General features: G+C 40.3%; 1 protein-coding gene and 1 pseudogene across 2 annotated transcripts in view; one reads left to right on the forward strand and one right to left on the reverse strand.

Annotated features, from left to right (window-relative positions):
* Positions 1 to 513: 513 nt before the first annotated feature.
* VWA3B (von Willebrand factor A domain containing 3B) overlaps positions 514 to 23,537 on the forward strand; it is a 207,403-nt gene continuing 184,379 nt past the window's right edge. The window contains 4 exon segments of the mRNA XM_082642474.1: positions 514 to 587; positions 5,001 to 5,228; positions 16,338 to 16,432; positions 22,673 to 22,720. Of these exon segments, the coding sequence (XP_082498600.1) occupies positions 5,033 to 5,228; positions 16,338 to 16,432; positions 22,673 to 22,720 (339 nt within the window). The 5' untranslated portion in view covers positions 514 to 587; positions 5,001 to 5,032.
* LOC309815579 (polyadenylate-binding protein 4-like) lies at positions 19,596 to 21,869 on the reverse strand (annotated as a pseudogene). Its single transcript has 2 exons — positions 21,021 to 21,869; positions 19,596 to 20,774 (listed from the first exon to the last, which is right to left on the reverse strand). The product of its transcript is annotated as a polyadenylate-binding protein 4-like (transcript).

Here is a 23,537-nt window from a genome sequence, read left to right on the forward strand (position 1 = left end):
TCCTCTTAAGGATTTAAAGACGCTTTTCACAAGCACAGTTTTATTTCCGAGTGACTGAAAAATCACAGGCGCATATTTTGAGCTCTTTGCTTACTTGTTAAGCTACAGATAAAGTAAGAGAAAATAATGCCTATAGGAATACTTATATCCAAAGATATGAGGAATTTTGGTAACTGAAGCGCTCTACCCCACCTGTTGCAAATTTGCAAAACCGCACCTCACTGTTCTTCCAATCCGTCTCTCTCAGCCGGACCCGGTACCCAGTCCCGCGCCGCCCCACGGGGGAACCGCCTGGGAGCCCCACCCCCTCTCCTCTGGCTCCGCCTCCACGGGGGCCTTGATTGGCGGTGTCCGAGCAACCGCGGCGACGCAGTGGCGACGCAGAGGTCAACAGGTTGCGCTCGGGTCACAGAGATATCGAAAGGCTGGAATCCTATCGCGCCAAGCGCGGACCCTGCGCCCGCTTTATCAACCAACGGGATGCGTGGCTCGCCCGTCCTCTCGGGCCAGACGGCGCCCCGAGCATGGGGGGGGGGTGGTGGCTGCTGAACAGGAATCGCCTTGTCTTTCATCTGACAGGTTGCCTAGTAAGTGTGGGATACTATACCCTCACGTCAGAACCTCTGAGGTGCTGAGGTTTCCAGCAAGCTGCGTAGGGAAACCTTAAGATCATACAGTTTCCGAGCTGGACTAGCCCCCGCTTACAGATGCGGAAAGAGGCCCAGAAAAGCGCAGCGACTTGCTCTGACTCACTTAACTAATTCCTACGAGGGTCATACCCAGAAACAAGGAACCGACCCCTCCTATTTCAGAGCTCTTTGCACCATACCTCACTCCCAGGGAAAGCTCGGTCTCTCTGGTAGAGAACCAGCTTAGAAAAGTTTTGCCTGTACTATAGGCCAGCAGTAATAAGGTGAAGCAGGTAGAGTTTTCCAAATATTTAAGCTGAATTAATGCATAATTAAGTCATGCACGGTCCCTCAACCTCTGACCATATAGGACCCGATCTCTTAAGGCGTCAGGACTTCCACAGGGGCTCACCGCGGGACAGCCCTGGGGCAGCTCTTGACCGCCTAGAACCGGCAGACCCTAGCAGCCCCAGGCGGGCTGTACACGGAGCCCCTAGTTACCTTGGTTGGGACCTTTTGGACTGTGCCAGCTTAATCAACTTTATATTTTTTCTCCAAATTCTGCCTGCCCGACCCTGCCTTCAGCTCAGACTTTCACTTCTTTTTTTTTTCTTTTTTCTTTTTTCCATTTATACTTCCTCTTTCTATTTAGGAACCCCCTTTCTATTTCCCCAAACTTTGGCTCTTGGGATAGCTTTTAAAACTTAGGGAAGTGCTCAGCTGGGATTTGTGGTTTCTAACTTCTGGGTTCCTCTATATTGTAATAACCTCAGAAGAAGAAACTGAATTATAATAGTAATCATAATACCATAGTAATATCTGGGAAATGTCTGTTTAAAGAGACAGCTCTTTCCTGCCCTGAGAATCTTTGCCTTGTTTGAAGATCAGGATTCTCAGTAATTCTGAGTGATCAATTTAATTCAACTCAACACCTGTACAAAGTACCTGCTGTATATCAGGCACTTTGCTGAGGACATTCATGTAGTTCGTCCCTGTAGTCATTGAACCTTCTTTCAATCTAGGCAGGACAAACCTGAAGTGGCCAAGGCCATATGGGTGAAGTATCAAAGCAAAAACTAGGGCTTTCCCAGGGGGAGGATGCAGAAGGTTGGTGAGAGGATCTGGAGAGTCTTAATGAAGGAGCAGTGTTGGAAATGGGCCTTCAAGGCTAAGATTCCATGCGGGAGAACGACCTGAGAGCAGCTTAGATGTAGGAAAGCAGGAAGGCTGTGTGGAAGGGTTGCTTTGTCAGTTTACTTGACAGCTTTGCTCTCGAAGGCTTCCTTGCTCTGACAGAGTAGCTCTTACCCCATCTGAGTAAATGATCCCTTCTGTCGGAGGTGCCCTTTCTCTCCTTCCTTCTTTGTTTTCTCTGGATAAGTTCAACTTTCCAAGCTTTCATTTCCAACAAAATGGGTATTCTCAAGCTAAAAAGCCTGAAGAATCAAGATCTGAATTAGAATGACTCATGTAGGTTCTCTGATCCAGTAGAGCCAACCAGACTTAAAAAAACACTTTTATTTAAAAAAAAATCATTCGAATGCAAAAGGGACTGGGGCATACACCTTAGATGGAGGATTCAGTTGCCTTTTGTTTGGAATTGAGAACACGTCCCTTTGGGTTAAAAACAAAAGCTATGACTCTTCTGAAATCTTCTTTAAGGTTCCAAATCCAGTTTAGTAGTCTTAGTAGGACAGTTTATGTAGCTGTGCTCCCTTTTTAACCTAGGGCGTGTAGCTTCCTCTAGTAAGAAGACTACAGGAGGTGGATGAATGTGTTTGAGAAGGAGAAAGATTAACTGGAAATGGTGAAATAGTTAAAAAATATTCTGGGACTTCCTTTTTCTTGTTTCTGTTGGAACCACTGGCCAAATTTAAAAGTTCTTCAGCTGGCAGTCTCTGTTGGACAGATCTCAAAAAGAGAGTAGAAGCATATTGGTCTGCCTTCCTTGCTCTTTTCATGTTCTGTGATTCTAAAGGAGGAGGAGGAGGAGCCCAAACTTCATAGCTCTGGGGACATGGTGGGTAAAAAGAGGCTTGGAGAGGGCTTCCCTGGTGGCGCAGTGGTTGAGAGTCCGCCTGCCGATGCAGGGGACGCGGGTTCGTGCCCCGGTCCAGGAGGACCACACGTGCCACGGAGTGACTGGGCCCGTGAGCCATGGCTGCTGAGCCTGTGCATCCGGAGCCTGTGCTCCGCAACGCGAGAGGCCCGCGTACCGCAAAAAAAAAAAAAAAAAAAAGAGGCTTGGAGAAAAAGTGGGTATATGAAACAAAGTACTAAAGGGTAATGACTATTTTTTTGTTTTAGATTCAAAACATCCATGTATTAACTCACAAACATGCAGTAATATAAAGGGTAATGACCTTAAAGGAATTTATTTGTACATAGTTCTTTCCAATACATCATGTGCTCACCCACACATAACTCATGTATTGCCACATTTGTTCCTTGCAGTGGACCTGGGAGTTAGGGTGTATTACCAATGTAGAGAGGAGGAATCGCTTGCCTAAAATGGCACAATGGACCTACACAGAGTTTTCATTCTAAATCTTCCCACTCCTACATGATGCTCTCCAGATACTCTTGTAACATTCTCATCAAATTGAGCCCTTGTAGAAAGATCTTCACCAATAGCATGGGTTTGTGTACCTTTGGAATTCAACATATATGGACAATACAAATTCACATAAACCTTAAAGTAGAAATCATTATCTTTAAAAACTTGAAAATGATAAGCCAGGAAGCTTATTGAGCCTGAGCTCTGATAATAAAGGTTAGTGCCCTGTCTTCAGTGAGGACCCAGGAGCCCTGATGGACAGCAGTCTTACTGGAAGGAATCCATAAGCTTGTACCGTAGGACCAGGTTGGAGGTCACTTATCACCATGGCAGAGTGGTTAAGAAATGGCTTTGACTTCTGCTTCTGCTTTACTGGCTATGGGTCCTGAACAAGTTCTTTAAATTCTTGAAGCTTCCAATTCCTCAAAGGTAAGTGGGGTGATAGCAGTGGGTAACGGATACCATGATGAAGAATTTGTGGGTAGTGTCTTTAAAAAGCTCAGTTCCTGGCCAACAAATGGAAGTTGCTGCAGTTGGTTTTATTACTGTAAAGTTCACAGAACATAGACTCTGGAGTGGGTTAGAATCTCAGCTACACCCCCCACCAGCTGTGAGAACTGGGGAAGTTAGTTAAGCACTCTGTCTTGGTTTCCTCATCTGTAAGATGGGAATAATAGTACTACCTACCTCATAAGGTTATTGTAAGGAAAAGTATATACTACACAGAACATATATAAAGTTAAATAAATGTTTGCTAATAATAATACTTCTGACTTCTTTTCACGAAAACTCCCCAGCGTGCGTCCGATTGATTTCTGTTTGAATTTGCATGTCATAACACTGATACTTTCAGAAAGTAGGGTTAGAGCTTTAGAAATGGGAAAAGCGAGTTTTTCCATTGTTGAAAAATGTTACATTCCAGGGAAACACATTGATATGCATTGCACATTGTAGATACAGAGGGAAGCAGAGGTTTCTACTCTTTCTCCAAGTCATGAGGCCCTGCCCGAAGTTGCAATGAGTGGGTTAAGATTACACTACAGTCAGGCTCCTCCTTCCCTGTGTGTGCACCAGCTATGTTTAGGCAGGGCTGGATCAGTTCAGTGTGTTGTATATTGCATTGAGTCTGGTTGGTCCCAGAACAGCTGGCTACATGAGCCAGAATGTTTAAGTACAACTTTCGAGTGAAGTCCCAGAGAATGAAACATGGGAAGGTGAGTCCCTGTATTCTATCAGGGCTGAGCCTCTGTCTGGTTCCCTCCATGTCCCTAGCTCCCAGTTAGCCACTCCACCTGAGAAAAGGTTTGTTTCCTTTCAGCGTTTTATCCTCTTTATCCTCTTTGGAAGAGAAAGGTCAGGTGTGATTATAACTGGAATACTGATGTGTCATGAAGGTTCAGGAATGAATGTTTATTCTCCAAAATGGAAGAGTTTTATATTTTTCTGATGATAAAAGTAAATCTTGGTTTAGAAGTGTTTAAGTAGTGTAAAAGTTTAAACAATATAGAAAAGGCGAAGACTACACGTGCCTCCACCACACAGAGAAAACTACTGTGAAAATTGGCATATATCTTTCTAGATGTTTTTCTGAGTGTCTGTGGGTATACACATGTAGATATTGAGTTTTATGGATACCTTTTAGCCATACATGTAGATATCTTCTTTGCCAACAAATATACAGTTTGTATTACAATTTTTACCTGATAGAATTCCAGCGAATGGTTGCACTGTAATTTATATTAAACCAATCCTTGGTTGATGTTAGATTGTTTCCAAGTTTTCGGGAAGTCTGATGTTGACAATTGCCCTTACAGGAGGTCCCTATGACTTAGATCCTAGTTCAGAGATGGAGGTACCAGGCTCATCTTCCACCATCTCTGAGCAGCAGCTGCGGTGGCAAGAGGGACTGAGCAACACCAGAACAGACTCGGCCAAGCAGAGTCTCATCTCTTCTGAGGAATGGCTTCAACCGCATGGGCTTAAGAGCAACAAATTGACCTTGAAACAGATCTTGTCGCAGATTGGATTTCCACATTGTGAAGGTATAATACTCACAAAGCAACACTGGCTGGAGAACCCAACCAGCATGCTGCCCTTTAGCCTTTGAGGAGGTCGCATCAGTTCTGAAGTTCCCTCAAAAGCACAGGTCTCTGAGTTTATTTTGATCTCACATCCTTATAGGTAAAAAAGGTTTGCGCACGGACCCCCAATATATGTATCAATATGTTATTTAGATGTACAGTCATCAATCCACATATTAAATATTAATAATGCTTAATTTCATTCTTTCTTCTTTTAAAGATAAAATAAAAGATAAATAGGAGTTATACCCCTTGTACCCTGCAGATGTCTTGCTCACCCCGTGGCATATGCAAACCCTTTTGGAGGCTATTGATTAGAACAATAGCTGTGTGTGGTTTCAGGGAGAACATGCTATTTTCCTGTTGTGACCTGCCTGTTAATGGTCCAGTATTTTCTTAAATGTCTTGGTTAGAATGTTAGTTTTCAAGTCCCAGGAGTACCGCCCTCCAACAGGGAATATGGAAATGTGTGAGGGTTTTTTTTTTTAAATGACATGTTGACTTGAGTTGCTACTGAAATGTAGGGCCTGGGGACCAGGGATACTGAGTGTCTTACATTGTGTGATTGCCCACCCATTGGGTCTGTGCTGGTCCACATTTCAGTAACACCCCACCTGAGGGAAACACTCCTTCAATCAGGGCAATTTTCATTACTAGGATTTTATTCTGAATTTGTCAGTTAATTAATCAATTAAACATATTTTTTGAGCAGCCATTAATACTGTGTTTTTCACATTTTTCACCAGTTCCCTTGACAGCTTTGTTCCATGCTGGTAATAAGGAAGATCTAGGGGATGTGGGTGTTACAGACTGATCTGGGGTCCCATCCTAACGGCAAGGCCTTGCTCTTCAGGGCTCAAGCTGTGCTTTCTTATTTATCCTTCCACAAAGGCTAGTACAGCCGACCCTGTACCATCTAAATACCTTTTAGATGTGGGGGAGTCTGCCAGAGTCAGGGTCTGTGGGATTCCTTTCTAAAGAAACAAACTGAAAGCAGTTTTATCTCATGTTTCAAATAATTATAATTCAGTCATTAATATTAGCAAAATAGCAATTCTTTATATTTTGTCAAGGATTTTTCCATTTAAGATCATGAAGGATATTGCTCCGTAATTTTCTTTTCATGTCCTTGTTAGGTTTTGGCATCAGGATTATGCTGGCCTCATAAAATGATTTGGAATTATTCCCTTCTCCTCTATGTTCTGGTGGTGTTTGTATATAATTAGTACTATTTCATCTTTAAATGTTTGATAGAACTCACCAGCGAAACTTATCTGAACCTGGAGTTTATAGGAAAAGTTTGATAAGAAATTCAATTTCTGTAATTGACGTAGAACTATTCAGGTTTTCAGTTTCATCATGTCAGTTTTGGAAAGTTGTGTTTTTCAAGAAATTTGTCCCTTTCATGAACGTTTTCTAATATATTGGCAAAACATTTTTCAAAATATTCCCTTAACATTTTTTAAGTACCTATAGAAGCAGTAGTGATGTTCCCTCTTTCGTTCTTGATATTGATAATTTGTGTTTTCTCTCACTTTTCTTGATAAGTCTTGTTAGGGGTATATCATACCTCTTTTCAAATAATCAAATTTTGGGTTTGTTGATTTTTTTTTTCAATCCCTTGTTTTCTATTTCATTGGTATCTGCTTTGATATTTATTATTTATTTCCTTCTACTTACTTTGAGTTTAACTTGCATTTCTTTTTCTATTTTAAGGTGGAAACGTAGATAAATGATTTTAAATCTTTCTTCTCTTCTCATATAAGTATTTAAAGTTATAAGTATTCCTCTAAGCATTGCTTAGGCTGAATCGCAGACATCTTGATAGGTGGTGTTTTCATTATTATTGAGTTTAAAGTATTTATTTCCTCTTTTTCTTAGATTCATATTCTTAGATTTCTTAGATTCATAATCTTTTTTCTTAGATTCATGTTTTTTAAGAAATGCGTTTAATTTCCAAATATGTTAGGACTTTTAAAGATATCTTTTTTGTAGTTGGATTTCTAATTCACTTCTATTGAGGTCAGAGAACATCTATTAGTCTTTGTAATTGACTGACATTTAACTTATGGCCCAGCGTGTATCTTGCTGCACATTTCATACATGCTTGAAAAGAATGTGTATTCTGCAGTTGTTAGGTGGTATCTATAAAGGTTAATTAGGTCCAGATGCTTGATAGTATTGTAGAGATGTTCTATGTCTTCAGTGTTTTTTTTTCTAGTGGATTTGTCCATTTCTCCCTTTAGTTCTGTCAGTTTTGTTTGTGTAGTGTGAAGCTCTAAATGCATACACATTTAAGATTTTCATATCTGTCTGATGAATTGGCAAATTTTAATAATTTTGAAATGTCCATCTTTATATCACATGGTAGCCCTTGTTTTGACATTTACTTTGTCTAATATTAATATAACCACTACAGCTTCCCTGTGCTTCATTTTTACATGGCATGTAGGTTTAGACTCTTCACTTTCAAATTATCTGTACTCTCTGTCTTTAAAGAGTGCCCCTTTAACCCAGTCTCATAATCTGTCTTTTAATTGTAGTTTGGGTCTCTACATTTAATGTAGTAATTGACTTAGATTTAGGTTTACCATTTCACTGTTTGTTTTCCATTTGTCCCATCACTTTCTTTCCCCTCTGTTTCTCCTTTCCTGACCTCTTTTGGGTACATTGAATATTTTTGTATTTCATTTAATTCCATTTTTATTTTCCATTTGAATTGCAATAGGATTTTAAGGTATACCATTTTTTAAAAAATAAAGTTGTTTTAAAAAATTTTTTATTTATTTTATTTTTGGCTGTGTTGGGTCTTCGTTGTGGTGCGCGGGCTTCTCATTGCGGTGGCTTCTCTTGTTGTGGAGCATTGGCTCTAGGCACACAGGCTTCAGTAGTTATGGCACACAGGCTCAGTAGTTGTGGCACGTGGGCTCAGAGGTTGTGGCGCACGGGCTAAGTCGCTCCGCGGCATGTGGGATCCTCCCAGACCAGGGCTCGAACCTGTGTCCCCTGCGTTGGCAGGCGGATTCTTAACCACTGCGCCACCAGGGAAGCCCAAGGTATACCTTTTTGCATTGCATTTTCAGTGGTTGCTCTAGTGATTATACCCGTAACTTGTCACGGTCTGGTAAAAGTTAGCTTTGCACTATTTCACGTAAAATGTAAGACTCTTATAACAGTATAGCTCCACTTATCCCCCACACCTGTCCTTGGTGTTATTGTTTTAGTATATTTTATTTTTACATATATCATAAACCTCACAATCCAGTGTTATAATTATTGCTTTAAAAAGTCATTTGTCTTTTAAAGAAATTGAGTGGGAAAAAATAGCATCTTAAAATCCACATATTTACTGTTTATAATATTCATCCTTCCTGTAAGATTTGAAATTCCATCTGGTGTTTTTTCCTAAAGAATTTCTTTTAAGCATTTCTTGTAGTGCTGGTCTGCTGGTGACAGAGTTTTCTCAGTTTTTGTTCATCTGATATTGTCTTTATTTTTTTTCTCTTTTTTTGGATGATTGATTGATTGACAGTTTTTAAATTCTGAAGTGATATATTCACAGGAAGTTGCAAAGATAATATAAAGAGATCCCACATACCCTTCATCCAATTCTCCCACTGGTATGTCTTATAAAATCATAGTATAATACCAAATCCAGGAATTTGACATTGATACACTGTGTGTGACTAATTCTATGTAATTTTATTTCCTGTTTAGATTTGTGTAACCACCACCACAATCAAGATACAGAACTGTTTATCACCACAAAGATCTCCCTTCCTTGTGGTACCCCTTTATAGGCATACAGATACTCTATCTCCCCAAATCCTTAACTCCTGGCAACCATCAGTCTGTTTTTCACATCTATAATTGTCTCATTTAGAGAGTGTTTATATATATGGAATCATATAGTACATGACCTTTTGGGATTGGCAGTTTTTTCACTTGGTATTATTTCTTTGAGGTTCATGCAAGTTGTTGCATGTATCAATAGTTTGTTTCTTTTTATTACAGAGTAGTATTCCATGGTATGGATGTACCACTGTTTGTTTAACCAGTCACCCATTAAAAGACATCTAGGTTGTTTCCAGTTTAGGGATATTACAAGTAAAGCTGCTATGAATAATTGTTTACAGGTTTTTATGTGAACATAAATTTTCACTTCTCTGGGATAAATGCCCAGGAATGCAATTGGTAGGTGGTATGTTAAGTGTATGTTTTGTTTTTATTTTGTTTTGTTAAGAAACTTGCCAAACTGTTTTCCAGAGTTGTTGTACTATTCACATCAGTAATATATGAGGGATCCAGTTTTTCCACATCATATCAGCATTTGGTATTGTCACCATTTAAAAATTTTAGCTGTTTTAACAGTTGTGTAGTGATATTTCACCGTGGTTTCAATCTGTATTTCCCTAATGTCTAGTTTTGTCGAATACCTTTTCATGTGCTTATTTGCTATATATCGTCTTTGGCAAAATAAATGTTTCTTCATGTCTTTTGATTGTTTTCTAATTAGATTGGTGTCTTAAATATTCATTATGTATTCTAGACAGAAGTCCTTTGTCACATACGTGTTTCACAGATATATTCTCCTAGTCTGTAACTTCTTTTTTCATCCTTTTAACAGAGTTTCTCAGTGCACAGGTGATGAGATCCAATTTATTTTTTTCTTGTATAGATCTTGCTAAGTCTTAGAGTTTTTCTCCCCCCTTTTCTTCCTGAAACTTTTATGATATTACACCCTACATTTAGCCTGTGATTAATTTATTTTTTGTATAAGGTTGATTTTTTTGGACTATGGATATCCAATTTCTCCAGCACCTTTTATTGAAAAGACTATCCTTTCTCTTTTGAATTGCTTTTCTATCTTTGTTAAAAATTAGCGGGTTGTACTTATATGGGGCTATTTCTGGGTCCTCTGTTTTGTTCTGTTCATCTGTATGTCTGTCTCTCCACCAAACCCCATACTCTTGATTACTATAATTATATAATGTCTTGACATTGGGTAGACTGATTCCTCCCTCTTTATTCTTTTTTCACAATTGTCTTAACTACTGCTCTATTTTCTTTGCCTCTCCATATAAATTTTAGAATAACCATGTCTGTCTACAAAAATATTGCTGGGATTTTGATAGGAATTGCATTAAACCAGTATATCAATTTAAGGAGAAGTGGCATCTTTACTATGTTGAGTCTTTCAGTCCATGAATATGGAGTATCTCTTCATTTATTTACATCTTTGATTTCCTTCATCACCTGTCTTGTAATTTTCAGTGTACAAGTATTGGACATGTTTTGTTAGATTTACTGTGTATTTCATTTTTCTGAGCAATTATAAATGAAACTGTATTTTTGATTTTGGTTTCCACATGTTCATTGCTAGTATGTAGAAATATGGTTGATTTTTTAATGTTGATCTTCTATCCAGTGACCTTATTGAACTCACATATTAGTTCTACGAGGTTTTCTTTGGTTGTTGTTGATTCCTTGGGATTTCTAGGTAGACCATCATGTCACCTCCAAATAGGGAAGGTTTTTATTCTTCCTTTCTGATCTATATGCCTTTTATTTCCTTGTCTTGTCGTGATGGCTAGAACTTGCAGTATTATGTTGAATAGAAGTGGTAAGAGTAGACATCCTTACCTCATTTCAGATCTTAGGAGAAAGGTTTCAGTCTTTAACCATTAAGTATGATGTTAGGTTTTTGGTAGATTAAAAAAAAAATCAAGTTAAGGAAGGTCTCTTATATTTCTAGTTTTCTGAGAGTTTTTATCATGAATGGGTGTTAGATTTTGTCAAATGCTTTTTCTGTGTCAGTTGAAAGGTTCATGTGATTTTTCTTCCCTAGCCTGTTAATTTGGTTGATTATATTGATTTTTGAATATTGAACCAGCCTTGTATCCTGGAATAAACATGACTCTATCATGTTGTATAATTCTTTTTATACTATATATTGCTGAATTCTACCTGCTAATTTTGTGTTAAGGAGTTTTGCATCTGTATTCATGAAGGATGTTGGTCTGTAGTTTCTCTTTTTTTATACTGCCTTTGTCAGGTTTTGGTATCAGGGTAATGCTGGCTTCATAAAATGAGTTGGGAAATGTTCCCTTATCTTCTATATTATGGAAAATATTGTATAGAATTTAATTCTTTCTGTGTTCAGTAGAATTATCCAGAGAACTTATCCAAGCCTGGGGATTTCTTTTTCTAGAAGTTTTTAAATTACAAATTTCTTTCCTTAATAAGGTATAGGACTATTCAAATGATCTATTTTGTATTGAATGAGTTGTGGTAGTTTGCATTTTTTGAGGAATTGATTCATTTCATCTAAGTTTTAATTTATGTGTGCAGAGTTGTTTGTAGTATTCCATTATTCTTTTGATTCTGTAGGGTTTTAAGTGATAGTCCCTGTTTCATTCCTGGTATCAGTAATTCATGTCTTCTCTCTTTTTATCTTTGTCAGTCTTGCTAGGGGTTTGTCAATTTTATTGATCTTATTAAAATACCAGTTTTTAATTTAATTGATTTTCTCTATTTTTCTTTGTTTAATTTCATTGATTTCTGCCTTGATCTTTATTATTTCCTTCTGCATGCTTTGGATTTTATTTTGCTCTTCTTTTTCTAGTTTCTTCAGGTGAGAGCTTTAGATTATTGATCTGGGACTTTTCATCTCTTCTTATGTCAGGATTTAGTGCTATAAATTTCTCTCTTGAGACTGCTTGAGCTGTGTCCCTCAAATTTTCATATGTTGTATTATCATTTCATTTCATTATCAATTCATTGTATATCATTTCAGTTAAGAAAGTATTTTTTATTTCTGTTGAGACTTCTTTGATTCAAGGATTTTTTTTTTAGAAGCATGTTATTTAGTTTCCAAGAGTTTGGAGATTTTTCTCTTATCTTTTTGTTATTGATTTCTAGTTTGTTTCCACCTTGGACAGAGAATATACTCAGTTTCAATTCTTTTAAATTTTTCGAGGTTTGTTTTCTAGCCCTGGATATGGTTTACCTTGGTATATATTCTGTGGTACTTGAATGTGTATTCTTCTGTTGTTGTATGGAGTAATTTTAAAAATAAATGCCAATTAGATCCTGTTTATGATGGTGTTGTTGAGTATTCTTGCTGATTTTCTGTTTAGTTATTCTATCAATTGTTGACAGGAGTGATATTGAAATCTCCAACTATAATTGTGGATTTGTCTGTTTCTAGTTTCAGTTCTATCAGTTTTTACTTTACATATTTGCAGCTCTGTTGTTTGGTGCATGTACATTTAGAATTGCAAAGTCTTCCTAGCAGATTGACACTTTTATAATTATATAATGTTCTCCTCTATCCTTAGTAATATTCTTTCCTCTGTAGTTTACTTTTTTTACATTATATGGCCAATCCTGCTTTCTTTTTTTTAATATTTACATGACTTATCTTTTTTGCCCTTTTACTTTTAACTTATATATCATTATATTTGAAGCAAGTTTTTATAGACACCTTATTATTGGGTCAGTTTTAAAATCCTCTTTGCCAATCTCTTTAAATTGTTGTATCTAGACCAATTATATTTAATGTAATTATTTATATGTTAGAGTTTGTCTGACATTTTATTTTTTGTTTTCTGTTTTTTTCCTGTTTTCCATTTATTTCTTTTTCTTGCCTATCTTTGGGTTACTTAAACATTTTTCAGAATTTTAAAAAGTTTATCTATAGTATTTTTTGAGTGTATCTCTTCACACAGCTCTTTTAGTGGTTGTGCTAGGTATTACGTTATAAATATGTAACTTATCAAAGTCTACTGGTGTCAGCATTTTATCAGTTTGAATGAAGAATGGTAACTATTTCCCTTTATGTCCCTTTAATCTCCTCATTTATAATATGCTTTATTGTTTTTCTTCATACATTGAGAATCACATTAGGCTGTACTATACTTTTTGATTCAACCATCAAGCAGTTTAGAAAATTCAAGAAGAGAAATCTGTTTTATTTACCCATATTTATGCTTACTGTTTTCTTCCTTCCTGATGTTTCAAGGTTCTTTCTTTTATCATCTCCTTCCTGTTTATAGAACTTCCTTTATTTATTCTGTAAGAATAGCTCTGCTAGCAACATTTTTTTTTTCTTTGTCTGACAATATCTTTATTTCTCCTTCATTCCTGAAGAATAATTTCACCAGATATAAGATTTGGGGTTGACAGTTCTTTTCTTTTAGCACTTAAAAGACATTGTGCTACTTCCTTCTGGCCTCTGTGATTTCTGATGAGAAATCCACTGTCATTAGAATTGATTACCTATATTAGTATGTAAATGTTTTTACCCTAATGTTTCTTTATTCAGTTCATTACATCTCCTTTATACACTTTCATATCATGTCCTCATTTTTAATCTCTTACAAGAATTTATGCATTTTACATCTGTTGATATTTATCATATTGGAAGTTAAAACTAAAACCCTTAAAAATATTTATTAATTCATTTAAAAGTAACAAACCCATTATATGTTAACATAACATTTTTAAGAAAAATGGTTTTTAAAATAAAAATGGTAGAGAGAAGAGTGGCACTGTTTTACCTTTTTGAAAATCCCTTTAATATTTGTCCTAATAGAAAACAGCTAGATTCCCATATCTGCTTTTTTAAAAATAACAGCTTTATTGAGATGTAATTCACATACTATACGATTCACCCATTTAAAGTGTGCAATTCAATATTTACAGATATGTTCCACCATCATCACAGTGAACTTTAGAACATTTTCATCACTGCAGAAAGAAACTGTGTATTTTTTAGCTATGCACCCTGTCCATCAGGCCCCAGCCCAAAGCAGTCTACTTTCTGTCTCTATAGATTTTTTTGTTCTGGACATTTTATATAAATGGAGTCATATAATATGTGGTGTTTTGTGACTGACATCTTTCACTTAAAAAAAATTAATTAATTTTTGGCTGAGTTGGGTCTTCATTGCTGCATGTGGGCTTTCTCTAGTTATGGCGAGTGAGGGCTACTCTTCATTGTGGTGTGCGGTCTTCTCATTACGGTGGCTTCTCTTGTTGCGGATCACGGGCTCTAGGTGCGTGGGCTTCAATAGTTGTGGCACACAGGTTCAGTAGTTGTGGCTTGCAGGCTCTAGAGCGCAGGCTCAGTCGTTGTGGTGCATGGGCTTAGTTGCTCTGCAGCATGAGGGATCTTCCCGGACCAGGGCTCGAACCTGTGTCCCCTGCATTGGCAGGTGGATTCTTAACCACTGCACCACCAGGGAAGTCCCTGACATCTTTCACTTAATGTGATGTTTTTAAGATTCATCCATGTTGTAGCATGTACCAGAACTTTATTCATTTTATGGCCAAATAAAATCAGGAGATGAATTGTATGGATATTCCACAGTTTGTTTATCCACTTACCAGTTGATGGGTGGAGAGCTGATTCTTATTCTAGCAAGCAGTTAACTTGGTTGGACTCAAACTCTAAACTCTGCTTCCCTTATTAAATGAATGCAAATCTCACCAACTTCCTTTTTTCAAGGATTAATGCTACTCCAGTTTCTGCCTGTTCTTGATTGCTCTCTAGTGCCTTCAAGTAGCTATTTTAATATTTTGTCCAGGGCTTATAATTTTTTTTCTGTGTGAGAGTTAGCCAAGAAAATCTACTTCACCATTATTGGATGGGGAATTCACAATGACTTAATTTTATTTGGCAATACAGCTATGGAGCCTTATATAGATTCATCTTCTTCAATTCTCAGAAAATAGCCCTCTCTCTTGACTCCAGATAAATGCCTTAGGTAAAGAGAGAATGCTGCTGGTGATTTGACGCTGCTCTGTAAATGTCAGTCAAGATGTTGAAATCAGGGGCTTCCCTGGTGGCGCAGTGGTTGAGAGTCCGCCTGCCGATGCAGGGGACATGGGTTCGTGCCCCGGTCTGGGAAGATCCCACGTGCCGCGGAGTGGCTAGGCCCGTGAGCCATGGCCGCTGAGCCTGCGCATCCAGAGCCTGTGCTCCACAACGGGAGAGGCCACAACAGTGAGAGGCCCACGTACCGCAAAGAAAAAAAAAAAAAAAGAATGCTGAAATCTTAGAAATGAAGATTTTAAAGATTGAGAGATTTATTGAGTGAGGTTATTGCTGGTGGGATTCAAGTATCCATTCTTTGCTCTTTACTATTATGGACATTGAACTTCAAGACCTGTGAATTTTATCATTCCTGGTGATCTGGGACCAAACCTGGTCTCTAAAATTCAGCCTTGCCCCTTCTGCCTTTTCCAAGTAGGCTGTGATCCTGCCTCCCTAGAAAGGCAAAGGAAAGGAAGTGTTGGATCAAAGAGTACCACCACTCTCTCTACCACCTTTAGGACTTAATAATACTAACGGTAACAACAACAATAAAATAATTATCACAATAAAACGGCTCCATGAAGCCTTACCTCATCTCTGTCCTGCCAAGTCATAATTAGTCCTTGAAACCTTCTGTTAGTTCTGCGAAGGAGTAAACATATGTTTCAGGAAGCAGTGTACTCCCATTCTGTAAGCACTGTGTCTAGCACATAGCGGGTGCTCAATGAGTGTTTATGGGATGGATGTTGAACAGCTGAGCATATGCTCTGAGAAGAAAGTGGTCTTGACATCCTGTATGAGTGTTCTGACTCTATTCCCTACTTGCTTCATCTCACTCATTTATTCATGAATCCCCACTCGAGAGAACAGTAGATAATATCTAAGTTTAATTTTTAAAATTCTGAAAACTAAGCCCAAGTCCTGAATAAAAGATTTCCGGAATTAAACACAGTTTCTATGTCATCTTTTTGACCTCTGCCTTAATCATTCTGGACAAAAGAACCAGGAGACCAAGAAACAAACCCTGTTCTTCCTCCCCGTTCATTCATGTATTACAGGATTTCACATGTCATAAACAGTCACATTTATCATAGCACCTAGAAATACTTCATTATCTAGAACAGAATACTAAGCATCACGGATTATTGGTGTCCCTGGGGATATCATCTGATGTCAGAGAATAGCATTTTGAAATAAAAATAAGTGTTGATAATGTACCATTTTGACTGCTTTTCTTTATAAACATGCAGATTATGTGACGTCTCTGGGGAGACTTGTGGCTTCCCGGTATGCAGACAGCCTGTTTCCACGGATCTACACAACGGAAGATGGCAGAGCGTACAATGTAAGTCGGAGTTCCCTCGATGGCCAAGTCCTGAGACACGCAACTGAGGTCTGCATGGAGAGGCAGGCAGGCCAAGGCCTTATCAGGGCTGGAGGATTTCTTCTGACTGTGTGTAGACAGTGGTGAATGTCACGGCCCAGGAACTGGGGAGAGAAGCACTTGACCCATTAGAGATGAGAGCAGAAAGGTCTTGACCAGAGGTGAAAACCTTTGCATATCAACACTTTGTTTTGCCTGGAAAATAGAGAAACAAAGCAGTATAACAGAAGTTAGCTGGAAGGCAAGCGCAAGCTGCTGTTGTCTGGTAGATGCTCTAGGAATAGAGGATCCCTGATGCAGGTAGTAGTGGACAGAGATTGAGCGGCACCTCTTACTGGAGTCCTTCATTCCCAGCAATTCAACACGTGATTCCTGCGCACCCTTAACATGTCCGGCGCTGTGCACACCCCGGCCACCACAGGGAGCTCCAGAGACACACGTCCCATCATGTTGCTTCATGGATACTTTTTCATGTCACTGTACATTCATGTACCACCTGGATGGTTATTTCTTAACATTTTAAAAATGTACATTACTCTTATTTTTATTTTATTTTATTTTGGTGGCACCGCGCAGCTTTTTTTATCTGAACCACCTTAAAATCAATGTGGCAGTATTGAAAACGTCTGTCTTTGCCATCTAATTCCACCTGCATGGCCCCTATGACATGGTCCCACCCTGGTTTCTGTGTTATGGTAGAGGTTTGTAGTAGTGCCGTGAACTCTGGCGAGGGAGTTAGGAATTCTGCTGACACGGGGGTTTGGGGAGGGGGCTGGGATGAGAACGAAAGGAGTTGAAGGCAGAGGGGCCAGCATGAAACCGTAGAATTACGTGGTGTGTTCCAAAGACACATTTTCCTTAACCATTTAGGTGTTTGGGGGTGTTGTGAAGATTGTTAGAGTTGTTTTTTTTTTTTTTCTTTTGCAGTACGCGGGCCTCTCACTGCTGCGGCCTCTCCAGTTGCGGAGCACAGGCTCCGGACGCGCAGGCCCAGTGGCCACGGCTCACGGGCCCAGCCGCTCCGCGGCATGTGGGATCCTCCCCGACCGGGGCACGAACCCGTGTCCCCTGCATTGGCAGGCGGACCCTCAACCACTGCGCCACCAGGGAAGCCCTGTTTTTCTTTTTAAGTACCAGATCTTTTAACGCCTGATTCTTCACAGCATAGGGTACACTTTTTTCTTATTCCTTTTGTCTGTCTCCTGCCTCCCTGCACCCTAAAAGGCCTTGCACGATTTTGCTTGACCTGTGTGAACGATGCTTTATTTGTAAGTCACCTTTCAGGGGCAGCCCCTAGAGTGTTGGTGGCAGCTCTGGGTGATCAAGTGATCCAGGTACAGGGGAGCTTGGCCTGAGAGACAAGAGGACATAGGACAAAGGCTGTGAGCGGGAGGCTGGGTAGTGGGGTGGCATCCCTTAGAGGAAGCCAGGCAGATGTGCTGGTATGTTTAGAAGCATTTTCAGAAATATTTTTGGCATATTATGCTTAGGCAGATGTTTCAGTGAGACTTTTTTTTTCATCTGCCTTTGCTGATCTCTCTTTTCTTCTACCTAATTTCTCCCCCAGCCCAACCCAGTTTTCTCTGGAGTGTCTGAATTTTATCTAGATTTGTTGAATACAAATTTTTTAAATTTAATTTTTATTTTTTATTAGAGTACATTGTTTATTGACATTGTTGTGTTAGTTTCAGGTGTACAAAGTGATTTAGTTATACATATACACATATCCATTCTTTTTCAGATTCTTTTCCCATATGTTATTACAGATTATTGAGTAGAGTTCTCTGTGTTATACAGTAGGTCCTTGTTGATTTTATATATAGTAGTGTGTATATGTTAATCCCAAACTTCTGATTTATCCTCCCCCCCGCCACCTTTCCCCTTTGGTTACCATAAGTTTGTTCTCAAAGTCTGTTGAGTCTGTTTCCGTTCTGTAAATAAGTCCATTTGTATCATTTATTAAAATTCCACATATAAGTGATATCATATGATATTTGTCTTTCTTGTCTGACTTCACTTAGTATGATAATCTCTAGGTTGAATACAAATTTGATGTCATTTATGAAATGATACAATTCAACACCAGATGCAAATATAATACAGATGCATTTTTTGTTATATTCATTCGTTTTATTTTTCAGATTCCATAATATTTGTCTTTCTCTGTCTGACTTATTTCACTGAGCATAATATCCTCCAGATCCATCCATGTCGTTGCAAATGGCAAGATTTCATTATTTTTTATTGCTGAGTAAAATTCTATCTGAGTAATATTCTAATTTATTGTGTGATATATGTATATATATATATATATATATATATATATATCACATCTCCTTTATCCGTTCATATGTTGATGGATACTTACGTTGCTTCCATATCTTCCATTATCTGGCTACTGTAAATAATGCTGCTATGAACACTGGGCTGCATGTATACCTACGAATTAGTATTTTCATTTTCTTTGTATATATACCCAGGAGAATTGCTGGATTATATGCCAGTTCTATTTTTAGTTTTTTGAAGAACTTCCATACTGTTTTCCATAGGGGCTGCACCAATTACATTCCCACCAACAGTGTAGGAGGGTTCCGTTTTCTCCATTTCCTGAGCATTTGTTATTTGTCGTCTTTTTGATGATAGCCATTCTGACAGGTGTGAGCTGATATCTCATTGTGGTTTTGATTTGCATTTCTCTGATGATTAGTGACATTGAGTGTCTTTTCATGTGCCTGTTGACCATCTGTATGTCTTCTTTGGGAAAATACCTATTTAGATCTTCTGCCCATTTTTTCAATTTTTTTTATGGAGATTTTTTTCTTTATTGAGAAACTTAAGACTTGGGTACATCAAATAAAATCAATTTCTGGGGGGAAAAAATCAAAACTCGCAATAGAAAAAAAAAAGTTAACACTGTCTGTGCCATATCAGAACCCAGAGAATATAATCTTTCAATTGAAAAATTCTAGGCGCTTCAGAATTGACCTTTTGATACAAAATGACTTATTAAATTTGCAATTTGTGGTTCTTGGTGTTGAGGTCCATAGGACAAGCTAGGGCATCTTCAAACCTTGAGCTGAATTCCATGAGGGGTTATTTGTCTTTTGAATCGGTTTGTCCTTGTCTAAGAGGTAGCAGCAGCGACAGCGCCCACCTTCTGGGCACCTTCTTTCTTGGCATGATGAGCCTGTAGGACCGCCACAGCTTCATCCACCTTGGAGCAGAGAGACTCGGGGACTCCAGCATGTGCAGCAGCTCCGAGTTGTCAGTCTCCAGCAGCATCCCCGTAATCTTCCCGGCCAGGTTTGAGTGCATCGTCTGGATGAGCAGGAACAAACGTTCACCCAACATCTGCGGGGGGCGGTGCTGCGGCCAGCATGGAGGCAGTCAGCGGCTCCTGCCCCTGCACATGGGGTGCAGGCTGGGGTGCCTGCAGGGGCCAGTTGGCAGGGTGAGGGCTGTGGACACTGGAGGCATATCTGTAAGGTGCAACAGCCCGAGCAGCAGCGGCAGCAACAGCGGCACGAGGCGCTAGGCTCTGCCCAGCTGCGGAAACACCTCCAGACTGGCAGCTGTCAGTCAGCCCTTGCTGGGCGGCACCAGCCCCACCAAAGTCCATAGCCAAGCGGTCTGAGCACTCAGACCCGACTCTGAGTGGTAGTAGGGAGGCTGTGAGAGGCTGGAGCATTACCAGCTGGAGCCAGATGGCAAAGAGCTGGATGACGCCCAGACTGGCATATAGCACTTGGCATTCCTTGGAAGCCTTGAGGTCTCCCACCTTGCTGCCAGTGTGGATTAGGCCTCATCTGTGCTAATTGGTTAGGTTATACGGAGGTCTTCCCTGAGCCTGTGGAACTGCTGGCACAAAGTAGCCCCCAGCTGCAGGCTGGAAGTGATTTAAGATGGCATTGGCAGGGAGCGCTCTTATCCCAACCACCCAATGCATATACTGGTTGGTCAGGTGAGCCTTTCTCTCTTCCTGATGCATATACTGGTAGGTCAGGTGAGCCTTTCTCTCTTCCTTTCTCTGGGCCAGGGCGACATACAGTGGCTTGGAGCCCATGATGCGTCCGTTCATCTCTGTGACTGCTTTGGTTGCCTCTTCAGGGGATGAGAAGCAGACAAAGCCAAACCCTTTGCTTCTCCCATCCTCCAGCATTACCTTAGCACTGGTGATTGATCCAAAAGGAGAAAACTCTTTCCTTAACTTCTCATCATCAATGGTGTCATCCAAGTTCTTAATGTAGAGATTCACCCCCTGATAGTGACTAATTCCCTCCTGTTTCAGCTGTTCAAATTTTCGCTTTTGTGACAAAGCAAAAGAGAGGCATGGACATATATACACTACCAAACGTAAGGTAGATAGATAGTGGGAAGCAGCCGCAGAGCACAGGGAGATCAGCTCGGTGCTTTGTGACCGCCTGGAGGGGTGGGGTGGGGAGGGTGGGAGGGAGGGTGATGCATGAGGGAAGGGATGTAGGAACAGATATATATGTATGACTGATTCACTTTGTTATAAAGCAGAAACTAATAAAAAAATTTTTTTTCGCTTTAACTCGGCCTGCTGTTCCACTTTCTTCTGTGCACCGCCAAAGAAAATGACTTTCCCACTGATTTCTTTTCCATTCATCTCTTCCACGGCCTTATTGGAATCCTCGTGCTTTTCGTAACTCACAAAGCCAAAGCCTTTGGATTTCCCACTGGGATCTCTCGTCACCTTGACACTTACCAAACTGGCTGAATAGCTCTTTCAGACTCTCATCATCCACCTCTTCCCCAGAGTTTTTGATATAAACATTGGTGAATTCCTTGGCTTTGGCTCCAAGCTCAGCTTCTCGCTCTTTTCGAGACTTGAATCTGCCCACAAACACTTTGTGGTCATTGAGGAGCATGCAGTTCATCTTCTCGATGGCCTTGTCGGCAGCCTTCTGGGTCTCGAAGTGGACAAAGACGTAACCCTTAGAGCCGTTCTCATCACACACCACCTTGCAGGACAGAATGTTTCCAAAAGCAGAAAAAGTATCATAAAGTGCCTTGTTATCTATAGATTTGTCCAGGTTTTTGATGAAGATGTTTCCCACGCCAGATTTTCTCAAAGAGATCCCTCTTTCTCAAAGAGATCCCTCTTTCTCAAGGAGATCCCTCTGAGACCACATGTTACGGATTGGCTTTCTCTTAATCACATCAAAGTTCATGGTATCCAAAGCCCGCTCAGCGTCAGCCGGCTGCCGGAAGTTGACATACGCATAACCCAGGGAGCAGCGGGTGATCACATCGCGGCACACCCAGGTGGACAGCACAGGCCCCGCAGGACTGAACTTTTCGTTTAGCACGGCCTCGGTGACAGGCCACCCACGTACAGGGAGGCCATGGGGTAGCTGCTGGCTGCAGCGTTCATCTCCCCACCACCCTGAGCCCCGCCAGGAGAACTTCTTAGAGGGACCACACAGGACAAAGGGGGTTTCCGCTCGGAGCCGTGGCCCGTGCCGCGGCTCACAGGGGCCAGTGAAGCTCAGAGAAGCTGGAGTCGGCTCCGCGGGCCGGAGACTGCCAAACCGCAGACAAAAGGCCCTCAAGAACAATATGGCCCTCCCTGGGAGTTTGCAGTTTTCAGCTGTCCTGGTCTGGCAGCTCCCAATTTCAAAAAATGAAAAAAATTAAAACGGGGACTGTCCTCCAAATTACAAAAATTCTTCCAGAGGCAACCCTGTGGTGCCCACGGTGGCCTCCGGAACGTGCGTTTCTCTATAAATATAGGCCTCAGGCTCCCGGCGGTTTAAGATTACGGCAGCCCGGGGAAACGGGAAACCAAGTATTTGTCGGTGCCGACTCGGCAAGCCCCCAGGCTGCCCGAGCGCGCAGGCGCCACCCACGCCAGGCAGGCAAAGGGCAGCGCGGACACGTGCAGCGCGGAGGCCGGCGCGCGGGGGGCGGGTGCGGCGGGCTCGGGGCTGCCACGCGGCACGGCCGGGCGGCGTGCGGAAGTGCGCGGACGCGAGCGCGCGAGCGGCTCACCACCGGACCGCGGGCGGCGGCGGCTGCAGCGTAGGGCAGGCCGGAAGCGTGCCAAAGTGACTTACCCGCGGGTTCTCTGAGGAGGATTCACTCTTCTTCTTTCTTTCTTTTTTTTTAAAGACTTAAGAGCGTTTCCGGTTTTTTTTCTTTTTTTTATCTTTTTCTGTTTTTTTTTTTTTTCTTCAGGCTGCTAGGCCTGAAAGCGGCGGAGGCTGCGGTGACCCCGGGCGGAGAGTGAGTTGTTTTTTTGATATTAATTTGTATGCCTCTATATTTTGGATATTAATCCCTTATCAGTCATATCATTTGCAAATATTTTCTCCCATTCAGAAGGTTATCTTTTCATTTTGCCAGTGGTTTCATATGTTGTGTAAAAGCTTTTCAGTTTAATTAGGTCCCATTTGTTCACTTTTGCTTTTGTTTCCTTTGCCTTAGGAGACAGATTCAAAAAGATATTGCTGTGATTTATGTCAAAGAGTGTTCTGCCTATGTTTTCCCTAGGAGTTTTATGGTTTCCAGTATTACATTTAGGTCTTTAATTCATTTTGAGGTTATTTTTGTATGCGGTGTGAGAAAATATTCTAATTTTATTCTTTTACAAGTAGCTGTCTAGTTTTCCCAGCACCACTTATTGAAGAGAGTGTCTTTTCCCAATTGGATATTCTTGCCTCTTTTGCATAAATTAATTGACCATAAATGCATGGGTTTATTTCTGGGCTGTCTGTTCTGTGTCGTTGATCTATGTGTCTGTTTTTGTGCCAGTACCACACTGTTTTGATTGCTGGCTTTGTAGTATAGTCTGAAGTCAGGGAACATGATACCTCCAGCTCTGTTCTTCTTTCTAAAGATTGCTTTGGCTATTCGCGGTCTTTTGTGTTTTCATACAAATTTTAAAATTATTTGTTCTAGTTCTGTGAAAAATGCCATTGGTATTTTGATAAGGCTGGCGTTAAATATATAGGTTGCCTTGGGTAGTATGGTCATTTTAACAATATTAATTCTTCCAATCCATGAACACAGTATATCTTTCTATCTGTTTGTGTCATCTTTA

This window comes from Mesoplodon mirus (genome assembly GCF_964341445.2).
Source record: "Mesoplodon mirus genome assembly, chromosome: 14".
NCBI lineage: Eukaryota > Metazoa > Chordata > Mammalia > Artiodactyla > Ziphiidae > Mesoplodon > Mesoplodon mirus.